The following is a 12,203-nucleotide window of genomic DNA, read 5'->3' as shown; positions in this document are numbered from 1 at the left end:
GGCACGTTGACACCGCGGTGGATGTAGATGGACTGCGTCATCTCGTTGATGTCCTTGAGCGGGGGCTGGATGCCGTCGAAGATGGAGCCAAGTATGACTGACCTTGACATTGAGGGGGTTGAACTCCCAGCTCATTTCGCGCGACAGACAGGGCACGTTGACACCGCGGGGGATGTAGATGGACTGCGTCATCTCGTTGATGTCCTTGAGCGGGGGCTGGATGCCGTCGAAGATGGAGCCAAGTATGACTGACCTTGACATTGAGGGGGTTGAACTCCCAGCTCATTTCGCGCGACAGACAGGGCACGTTGACACCGCGGGGGATGTAGATGGACTGCGTCATCTCGTTGATGTCCTTGAGCGGGGGCTGGATGCCGTCGAAGATGGAGCCAAGTATGACTGACCTTGACATTGAGGGGGTTGAACTCCCAGCTCATTTCGCGCGACAGACAGGGCACGTTGACACCGCGGGGGATGTAGATGGACTGCGTCATCTCGTTGATGTCCTTGAGCGGGCGCTGGATGCCGTCGAAGATGGAGCCAAGTATGACTGACCTTGACATTGAGGGGGTTGAACTCCCAGCTCATTTCGCGCGACAGACAGGGCACGTTGACACCGCGGTGGATGTAGATGGACTGCGTCATCTCGTTGATGTCCTTGAGCGGGGGCTGGATGCCGTCGAAGATGGAGCCAAGTATGACTGACCTTGACATTGAGGGGGTTGAACTCCCAGCTCATTTCGCGCGACAGACAGGGCACGTTGACACCGCGGGGGATGTAGATGGACTGCGTCATCTCGTTGATGTCCTTGAGCGGGGGCTGGATGCCGTCGAAGATGGAGCCAAGTATGACTGACCTTGACATTGAGGGGGTTGAACTCCCAGCTCATTTCGCGCGACAGACAGGGCACGTTGACACCGCGGGGGATGTAGATGGACTGCGTCATCTCGTTGATGTCCTTGAGCGGGGGCTGGATGCCGTCGAAGATGGAGCCAAGTATGACTGACCTTGACATTGAGGGGGTTGAACTCCCAGCTCATTTCGCGCGACAGACAGGGCACGTTGACACCGCGGGGGATGTAGATGGACTGCGTCATCTCGTTGATGTCCTTGAGCGGGCGCTGGATGCCGTCGAAGATGGAGCCCAGGATGCCGGGGCCGAGCTCCACGGACAGCGGCTTGCCGGTGCGGAGCACGGGGTCGCCGACGGTTACGCCTGAGGTTTCCTCGTACACCTGATTTAAATACGAATTTAGAATTAACTTTACATATATAATTTTTCTGATAGATACAAAATATTTTTATATATTGCACTTAAAAATTTCACGATTCCACGAAAGTATAGCAAGCTTTAAGGGTAAAATTTCAGTTTTCAAGAATCAAGCACATGTCGGAATTTACAAACGTAGCGACGTCATAAACTAAGTAAGTACAGTCAGCGTCAAATAGATAGTGCCGGCCAAAGTAGCCAAATAAATCGGAACAGATCCATATTCCTATGGCAACAAAGGTGTGTTACGACAATGTACTTGTACTGCACCATCTTTTTGATGCTGATTGCACAGCAGTCACCTATAAGCCTTGTTGATTTAGCAGTGGGCCTGCACCCATTCATAGTTGCCAAAGGCAACCCCGGACGCTTATATAATGCAACTAGGTATACTCTAAGATGAGTAAGGAGATATTTAGTAAGTATTTACCTGAATGGTGGCCATGTCTCCCTCCAGACGGATGATCTCTCCCACCAGCTCGTTGTATCCGACACGCACCAACTCGTACATAGCCGCTCCAGACATCTTTTCCGCCGTCACGACTGAAGAACGAGACGAATATTATACGAATACATTCATATACCTAGACCTACATACAATAGTTAGGCAAAAACGTCTTCTACATCCTGTAACGTTACTTCGATTTTAGACACACTAGAACCCAAGGATATAAACTCCAGTTGATTTTTCTTCGTGTCGTCTTTTGTTGACAATGCGCAAATTATTAATCCATTTCCAGGCATAGTACGATTTATCGACCACATACGCGGCAATAGAATTTCAAGTTTAGCATTCTGGTTTAAGGTTCACATTGGAAAAAATGACATCGCTCGTTTTGTATTACTTTTTCGGAGTGATTCCCTTGAAACTAGCTCAACAAATGCTTTCGAGTGTATTCTTCGGATATACATGACTTCTTAATTCTGGCTTTAAAACATTAGGTTTCTAGGCTTACATCTTATACATAAGTTAGTTAAACCAAAGAGAAATAAGAAGACCAAGAGTGCTCCATACAACGGTTTTGTTACCAAAAAATACTATTATTTTCGTAGCAATATTACGTAACAGGCGAGACGTAGTCTCATTTGGCCAAACATAATTAGGACAATGCCCGTCTAACGTGACGTCACCCATGTCAGTAAAGGAATTTAAAGTCTGAACTTACACTACTGAAAAATGCTTGAACATTACTAACCTTATTGCAATGAGATTAAGAGTTATTAATGGACTCAAGCTTAGAGTTCACTCATAACAATGAAGATGAAACTAAAATAACTATAAAAAACCGGCCGAGTGCGAGTCTATAAAACGGCAAAAAAAATCATGTTTGTTGTATGGGAGCCCCCTTAAATATTTATTTTATTCTGATTTTTAGTAATTGTTGTTATAGCGGTAACAGAAATACATCATCTATGAAAATTTCAACTGGCTAACTATCAAGGTTCATTGATAGATACAGCCTGGTAACACACAGACAGACAGATACGTTTTGGGTACAAACCCTAAAAATTATACAAAGTGATCCATTTTTATTTACTCTTGAGTGTATTTGTTCCAAACTCCTTGCTTTAGAAAAAAATAAGTTTTTAACCAATTAAATAGGAGATTGATTCCCAAGCACACCGCATATGTGGACATCGAAATTATGTATGTTCCAGTGGGAGAACGTCCATAGATCTCCATTCCCGCCAGTTAGACTAATTTTCAGCCAGAAACTACATCTCATGAAGCCAATTTACCCGAAAAAAAACATATTATTCCAACATTTGTAAGCACTTTATGGCACCTGACATTCATTAGCTCTCAAGCAACTGGCCTAGCATATTGGCCACAATCCCCGCAGAACACCTGTAGGTACAGTCACCTGCAATAATATGTGACACGCTTTTATGCTCTACAAATAAGAGCGTGTCAGATATTTTTGTGGGTTGTGAAAATTTCTTCGTTGTGTAACATAATATCATTGCAGGTGAGTGTATCGACACTTCTAAAAAGTGATTAAAGGGTACGGCACTTGTAATAAGTAATTTAAGAGTACTTTATAAAGTAGCCTTCTTAGGCTAATAGGCTACTCACCGGGACCAGAGACGGCGAACACGTAACCAAACTGGTCCTCATTCTCCTCATTGGCAATCATCCTCAGATTGGCCCGCGGCCGCCATTTTGAATTTATATTCTTATCTGCAAACATAAAAAAATTCACATAAATATTACTGCAGGTCACCATCCAACCAAGGTGCTCAGAAATATTGGAACAAGCACTTTAATGTCATGATAATAGAGGCGTTTTTGGGTACTGGTGAACCCCTTGACTTGACTGTTCCAACATACCAGATGGAAACTGTACTGAATAATATAGTAATTTAACCATTCTCGTCTGGGTAGTATAATGGTGGTTCAAACAGTTGTGAATTTAATGAAATTATAAAATGTAAATATCTGTAACTTAACATTCCTGATAATATTATGCTAAGCCATTTTCAAGTCCGCCATTGTCAGTTAACCCAATCAATAGAAGGAGACATATTTATTAATCAACTGCTAAGCTACTCAGATTGCGAAAATGTAATGAATAAATGAAAATGTTTTCATAGCACTACACATGTAGCCGATTCTAGTGTTTTCCAGCTTTGTAGAGGAAAGCAACTACAACCAGAGTGCTTGCCAAGCAGGTTCCCGGCACTCAATGTGTTAAGTACCTACAACCACGTCATATATGTTACATCACAATAATCTTAAAGTATTTCACCTGATACAATATGACAATTATAGAGTACATAGCATTGTCCAAGTATAATAAAGGAAGTGAAATAAAAAAACTATAGGAAATAAAATTTCATAACATTAAATTTATAAAACTCATAAAACAATTAAGTAATATTACATACAACAACAATTACAATTTATTTATTTTCAATTTTACTTTAGTTTTCTTTTCTTTTCTTTCTTTTCAAGTTGTCTTGAAAAATAGAAGTAAAATTATTTGATGTTTTTATAATTTAAATTAATTCAATATTGCACAAAATTTTTATATGAAACTAGGAAACTAGAAATATAAAATGTAGTAACATACTTACAAGAAATTATTAAGCCAGTTAAAAACACTGTCAGTGAAATAAATATTCCCAGTGTAGCTAGGTTACCTCAAAATATCTTAAAGTGAAGCTAGGTATCTGTCACAGATCAGATGATTCTTATCTGCTGATAACTTCACTATCCATCATTGTCAATTCTGAATATGTTAACTTTCATTATGAGTCAAATTTAACCCTTTAATGGACCAGATTTTAACAAACCTATGATTCTAGCCCCATTGCCACTTCATAACCTCTAAAATGTATACATGAGAATATTGAGAATAAATACGAAAAGATAATATTTTAGGATGAATATTTTTGCCTTACAATTTTTAACTATTAAAAAATTTTGATTGTTGATGACATGAAAAAGATGAGTGATTTCTTTAATTTTAAATAGTACTGCAGTAACTAATTTAGGGTTTATTCTATTTTATATCTATAGTACTTAATCTCCTTCAATGGCTGATATAATGAAAGCAATCATGTGATCTCAACATGATAAAATACTGGAAAAACATGTACAAGAACCCCATCTTATGAAGGTCTACACCTTCTATGGGATATACATTTATTACTGTCAGAGGGATATTAAAGCTGATTTCATAAGCTGAGAGGAAGTTAATTTTATAAACATTTTATAAACACACAAAAAAGTTCGAAACGATGTTGGGGTAACTTAACTAAGTTTAAATAGATATACAAATAAAGAAATAGCAGCCAAATAACACCAGAGCCTACTCATAGTTGTTGTGTTCCTAATGGCGAGTAAGGTTGCCAGAGCTTAATGAGGTTGCGGAGTGTTAGGGTCGGCAATGCGAATTTAACTCCTCTGGAGTTGCAGGCGTACATTGGATAAAGAGATTGCTTACCATCAGGCGGGCCGTATGCTTGTTTGCAACTGACTTAGTATTAAAAAAATGTATTTTTTTCATCTCATCTCTTGTCAAGAAAACCCCATTCACTGCTAGCTGTGATCATTGCCTACAAGATTCGAATAAGATGTTCATGTACTTTCTTATTTGAATTAAATAATATAATATACCTACTGTATAACAATTTTGTGAATAAAATAGTGTTGGAGAAATCGCAAAAAATGACGACCAAATTAAGGATAAAATAATTGCTTCAATTCATTCAATCAAAATAAGAATACTTATCAAAGCAATGTTAGTGTAAGGGTGTGCTAGGGTTGGTAAATGATGTACCACCAATTGATCACATGATGGGAGTTAATTATTAAATTGCACTTAATTCACGTACCTCGACTCTATCAAATACATGTAATGATCAAGGAAATTATTAATCACATTTAGAAACGAAGTAAAATTATGACGACGTACCAAAATTCAGCAATCAGCAGTCACTTTACACTGAACTACCAAATTTCTGTCAATGGCAGAGTTTGTAAATAGGCTTACCGATTATCAGGATTTTACCTAAATATCCACAATGAATAACACAAGCACAACTAAAAAACAAACCTCGCAAGACCTCAAATTCGATGTTAAATAATTAAATGAGACTCACAAGACGATAAAGATGGAAAAGTCGGGCCGAGAATGGCGGAGAACTACAAATTATCACAAGACCAATGATAAAAGTAAAGTCAGCTGAACCTATCTTCTCTATGGTTAAAGTCTATGGTCGTCATTTCATTGATTTTTTTTGCGTTTTGTTCAGCTATCTAGAAAATGTTATCTATTGTAAAAATACATTTTAGTTAAACTTTACAGTAACATTAAGTCAATAAATTATAACACAACTAGATTACAAAAATCAAATCTTAATTATGTAAGAATTTTTACAATGGTAATACCAAGGTAACGAAATGGTAACAAACGCGAAACATAAATTTTATTGCCAGTGTGCTAAAAAAAAAGGATTTCCCCTAAAATAGAGGAATTCTAGTTAATTCAACATTCATAGAAAAAAAGCTGTAATAAACCACTAAATCTATTTAGTTGTGAATAAAAACGAATAGTACGTAAATTATAAAAAAAAAAATGGTCAACTTCAGTGAGCTATTTCTTAAATTTTTTAAATAAAGACAGTCAGACCTTCTTTTATTAATCTGCATTTTTTTTTGTTTGATGCCAATAATTATATTAATTAAAGCAAGGTTAAAAAGCTGATAAACTTCAAATATGTCTTTATTCAAGTACTAGTCCTAGCAACAACTTCTTTCGAATAGGGGATATTACGCAAAACTCTGAGTGGAGGGCGCCACTACCACATTCTGAGAGCTTACCACGAAACACGAAAATCGAAATTTCGTTATCTGCCTCTCTATTGCTGCCTCTTGCATATTTGAGCGATAAAGAGGCCACACAACGAATTTCGATTTTCGCCTTTCGCGGTAGGCCTTTGTTACAAACCGCTTTGATACATCAATGTCATAGTAAAAACTACTCAAAAAAAACTGAGGGCCTACCGCGAACGTTCGACGTGTTTGCCTCCCTGTCCACACTTACGTACGAATTGCGGTAAGCCCTCTGTTTAGTTTAAAGAATAGTATGTATAAGTTACTCTATGGTTTATGTGATGTGATAGTGCTGCTCTCTGACGGCAGAACATTGGAGTATAGTCCCTATATTGTAGCTTAAATATATAAAATCTTAAGCAAATTATCAGAATATTTTTTTTTAAGCCCTCATTGGTCAGTCACATGTACAATATTTAAATTATAGTATACTTTTTTTTTAAACTATATTCGCAGGAATTCAATAAAAAGTAGAGGGAACGTGGAATTTTTTTTCTGGCAACCCTCTCCCTCAACCCCTCATATTGAATCGTCCGGACAGATCCACAACTTTAGTATTTATTTCCATTATTTTCTAATTTAATACCTACACTCACATGTTAATTATTATTTAATATTTTCGAAATTAATAAAGTTATTTATAAAGTGCTTTCACGTCTCTCGCACAAATACTTACTGAATACATTGCATTGCTAATGTAAGTGCAACTATTCTCTTTGTTGAAATTTCTGTTGACGAAGCAGTATGACTTGTTGTTCCTTATTTATATTCAGTGGTGTGGTGATGTTTGCAGGAACAGTAAGGATATACAGCTGAGTAAATCCTTGTCGTGGCTTTTGCGACACGGAGCGGTGAAGGAAGGATTCGACTTGAGGGTACGTTATTTGTTGACATAGATAGGTGTATTATTATTATTATAACGGCGCTTTGAACAGTTTCGGTTTACTTATTCTGGCTCTAATGCTAGCCTGAAATTATTGTCAATACCCAAATAGATTCTCATTTTCGCGTGGAGGTGTTTATTTGTAACACAATTGGGTATGTATGGTGCCATATGTCTCTGTACTTTTGTTCATCTTCTTAACTTATAGAGCAAATTGTTGTTAAACTGGTTATAACCTAACTTTACCCTGTAAAAAGCAAACATTTGTGACATTCAGCAGGGTACAATCACAAATTGTTGAAAAGCTTTAAAACTAAGCAGCAACACACAGAGACTTTATGGTTATGACATTTAAAGTAACAAAAACCGCAGTTCACTGTGTCAATGTACCACACAATATCAAAGTGTAAAATAATTTGGTATAATAACTTAGAGGGTCCCCAGCAAGCTTGCCTCTCCATACAACTATGTTACACTCCTGTTTTTATAAGACTAGCCAGATTGCTCTGAAACTTTGTACCTACTTACAATAGGATAAAGTATATCTATGCCAGATGCCTGTAATTTCTCTATGTAACTTTAGATACCATAGTTAAAAAAAGTACCACCAATTTAAGTTTTTCATACAAAACCCTTTTTTGGCTCTCTTTCGTTTGTTTTAAAAATTGGAGCTATATAAACTAATTACAGAACTAGATATACCTCATGTCATTGTATGTGCAAAGTTTCAATATAATCCAACACATAGTTTAAATGAGAATGAAACTCCGTTTGTATGGGAAGGTGAAATTGGGTCAAACTTCCCGGGGACTCATAACAAATATGCAGGATGAACATGGGCTCATCATATAAATAAATACAACATGGATTCAAGCCCAGTACCAGCAGCTTTATTGCCAGTCACTACCAACTGGCCTAAGCATCACAGTGCGTTGTTCAAAATACAAACATATTTTGTGTTTTAGCCCAGAAGGATACATTGACATTGAAAAAATATTAAAGCACAAATCATTCAAACAGTACAGCAGCAGTGACATAAAGCTGGTCCATCCAAAATAATGAGAAACAGAGATTCCAACTGAGAGTGAACGCTGACACCGGGGCCACAGAGATCAAGGCTAACCAGGGACACAGCATTGACAAAGTTATGACGCGGAGTTGACTCCTATTCTGACAGTGAGTAAACTATGATTGCATCTTAACTTTTCAAATCACATGAGAGCACTTAACATAATTTAATTTCATTTCATTTTAGTGTAAGGCCAAAGTATTTGACATGACTAGAAGTTTTTTTATTTAACACCACATTGAAAAATGTTTACCAGGCAATGCTACAAAAACATTACAAGCCTTAAAATGAAACTTAATCAGTATTAAGTTTCATTTTAATCAATAACTTATAAAAAACTTTTAAAAATTATGATGCTAAAAAGGAGCGAACCTCAGCATTTTCAGAAACAATTGTTCAGAAAAGTCCAAAAATGTGTCCCTAATTGTCCTATACTAAACTTTTGATAGGTGTGATTTCAAAAGTATGAAGGTGATCGTAAAAGAGTTTTGTCCAAAGTACGAAAAACTCCCTAATATCTGCATAATGCAAGGGAAGATGGCAACTGTTTCAAACAAAAGTTATCTTGAAATGGCCATTATTCTGTTTCAAATCAGAAATATTGGATCAGATCAGCCATGGCCATGTAGATTTATAACATGCCTGTTTTGCAGGAATATTCTTCATACTTATATTTGAATATTATAATAATTGTATGTCCAGTGTCAGTTGACTTGTTCGATATTTATTTAGGTATGTATACAGTCCAATGGTGGGTTTATTAGTGCTCATTATGATAAGCTCGGCTTGTATCATGTTCAAAACAGCCACATAATAGGTTCTTGTGACTACTTATCATTAAGCACTAAGTACAAATACAGATTATACCTACAAACTTTTACTCTGACAAAGTTTCATTGAAGAAGTGTTTATTTTTGATATAGGACAAGATTGCTTAACTTAAAATTATTATGTGTGACCGCGGCCATCAAAACGCTCCACTTTGTTGCTTGCAAATCTTGCAATACGGAACGAGCTTTGCTTTGTATCTTTATACGAATAACCTGACAAGGAGTCCTTATGGCAAGCAACAAAGTGGGGCATTTTGCTGGCTGCGGTCATATTTTATGATTCTGTAGCAGTGAACGGAAATAAAACATAGAAGCATTCTGTCCGCTCAATTATAGCTCAACGTAAACTACTCTGAGGTGGGCGGCGCTTACAAACTACTCGAATGGCAAGTTCAGTTCGACCGAATTGATAGTCAATGACAGATGGCTAAATCGGCTTATAAAAACAAAGTTTTTTTTTATAATTAAACATCTCTTAATGTGTCGTAAAGTGGTGCAGAAGTTATTCTGGTAATTCCAAGGACAGTGCACTCACTTTTCACGAGTAACTAATCAGATAACTTCAGTAAAATTTGGAATAAATAAGAAGACATTTGTTCAGTACTACCATGCGAAGCTAAAACGTAACTGCATACGACTTTCATAGCAACATATGACTTTTTAGATTACGAACGATAATAGCGATGATGTTATGCCAAATGAAAGTAGACTATTTTATTACCTATGTTTGATTTAGGTATTTTCTATATTGGAATGGGTTATCAGTGGATTTGCTTGTTGTAAATTCTAAATCAATGGATATATTGTGATTCATATTGTCAATAATAAACAGTGTTTGGTCTGTAATGCTTATAAAGTTATTTTGATAGCACATGTATTTTTTGTATCAGATTTTGGTAGCACATGTTCATTGAATATTCATTCAATTGACTGAATACACTTAAATAAATTTTGATATCAATATCTAAATTATTTCAAAGGTAAAATTTATAAAATGAGTGCTTGCCTTGAAAACTTGTCAACACTAGATGGCAAGTTGGGTCACGCGCGGTCCCAATACTATGTTTTATGTTCATATCCAATACCTTATATTTCAACACTTTTATAAATTTACAGTTTGTTCAATTGTTTGTTACCACCGCTCTAGTGACAACCAACCCGTGAAATAACCTCACAAATGACCATACCCGGTCTCCTATATGTAGGATATGTTTTTTTCTGTCACTCTTTCAATGAATTAGCTTAATAAATACAGACATTATCTGAAATGTTGATCAGTTTGAATCCATCCTCTACTGTCATATACAGGATGAAATTTTAACCACCAACCATACTCTGCGTAGTGACTTTGTAGGTCATACTAAACAACTTTTATTATAGGACCAATACCGAAAGCACGAAAATAAATTTGGCTGTCCCATAGAAATCAGCGGCATCAGAATCAGCCGGAATGTATGAAACAGGCAATTTTTTCTCAGCTCAGTATGACCTTTAAAGTCACTACTTAATATACTCGTATATCCCTGTATGGCTAAGACTATTTGTCGAATCTTTCTTCCGTTGTGCATTTTCACTTGCAGTGGCCCAGAAATCTTTCATCCATCTTGCATTTACACAGCGCAAAAAATATTTCCGTTGGAACTGAAAGTGGGAAATGAGCCTTTCTTGTCACTCCCCCTGTTCAAATATTTTTGACTCGATTCGTGTACCCATTTAATTTTGCTGGTTGTACCTGAACGTGACTACGCACTGCCATACAGATTGATAATAAAGTACTTATTATAGCGGAATATGTTAACAACAACAATAAACATTTACTTACGTTGGCTTAGTCTGTCATTTCATAATCTGCACAAAATGATTATACATGGATTATTTTACTGGTTTTTTCGACCTATTATGGCATAAACATATCCCTGTCCAGGTCATATTCTAATCGAAATATGAACCGCGAACTCTCAGCTGCCAGTACGTACAGTAGGCAGGTTATTAGCAGATTAATGTCGCTGATTGGTACTATTGGTAGTTATTGACATAATATGCATTTCATCGACACTTAGCTGTGTACATTAGTGTAATAGAGATGACTATTATTTCGTTCACCAGTTTTGATTGCAGGCTCTGTAAACGTATCGCCTTATTTAAATGTAGGCGTAATTGTGTATGTGTGCTAATTGTCTACGAGAATTTGAACGGTAATGTTCTCAAAGGCGGATTCTATGTTATTTCCGTTCCTGTTCTGTGGTCAATGTAGATATCTGTGTCTTAGATAATTTTGCTACACGCCAATATTTTTTCCAGATATCTGTAAGCAATTAGTTGAGGAGCTTGTCATAAATTCAAATCGTTTTTCAGATAGTCCCTCATTAAATGTTAAATAATATATTTTTTTTTTTCTACAGGCCAATACCCTACAGTTGTCCATGGCACTTACACAAATTGCTGGCCACAGATAAAACAGAGCGGGCTCAGCCGAATGAGAAGACGCCATATCCATCTTGCCAAGGTTTAAATACAGATCGGACCGTAATCAGTGGACTGAGGAACAACGCACAGATACATATTACGTTAACTTGAGTAAGGCGCTGGAGGATGGTATAAAGTTCTACGAGTCGGATAATGGAGTCATACTGACTCCGGGCAATGACAACGGCTTGTTAGAGGCCAAGTAACTTTGATAGAGTCGTTGAAGTTTGCTACAGGTTGGTGATTTGTTTGCACTATTTTATGGGTTCGAAAAATCATATATTTTTTTTTATTAAAAAGTGATCGGCGATTGGCTCTAGTCACACGTGATGGAAAGTGAAGA

General features: G+C 36.9%; 2 protein-coding genes across 2 annotated transcripts in view; one reads left to right on the top strand and one right to left on the bottom strand.

The window, feature by feature from the left end:
• LOC133525486 (V-type proton ATPase catalytic subunit A) overlaps positions 1-5,919 on the bottom strand; it is a 25,039-nt gene extending 19,120 nt beyond the window's left edge. Inside the window, exons 1-4 of the mRNA XM_061861742.1 lie at positions 5,880-5,919; positions 3,349-3,453; positions 1,702-1,814; positions 1,009-1,236 (exon numbers count right to left, since the gene is read on the bottom strand). Of these exons, the coding sequence (XP_061717726.1) occupies positions 1,009-1,236; positions 1,702-1,814; positions 3,349-3,409 (402 nt within the window). The 5' untranslated portion in view covers positions 3,410-3,453; positions 5,880-5,919. The remainder of the gene's footprint in view (positions 1-1,008; positions 1,237-1,701; positions 1,815-3,348; positions 3,454-5,879) is intronic.
• LOC133525814 (tRNA 2'-phosphotransferase 1) lies at positions 5,892-12,203 on the top strand. The gene is given in 8 exon segments (XM_061862203.1): positions 5,892-5,952; positions 7,315-7,491; positions 8,466-8,542; positions 8,544-8,640; positions 8,643-8,675; positions 11,797-11,895; positions 11,898-11,951; positions 11,954-12,203. Coding segments are annotated over 8 exon segments (711 nt in total). The 3' UTR covers positions 12,067-12,203.

The sequence above is a fragment of the Cydia pomonella genome, chromosome 15 (assembly GCF_033807575.1).
Source record: "Cydia pomonella isolate Wapato2018A chromosome 15, ilCydPomo1, whole genome shotgun sequence".
Taxonomy (NCBI): domain Eukaryota; kingdom Metazoa; phylum Arthropoda; class Insecta; order Lepidoptera; family Tortricidae; genus Cydia; species Cydia pomonella.
This window is presented reverse-complemented; position numbering and strand designations above follow the sequence as displayed.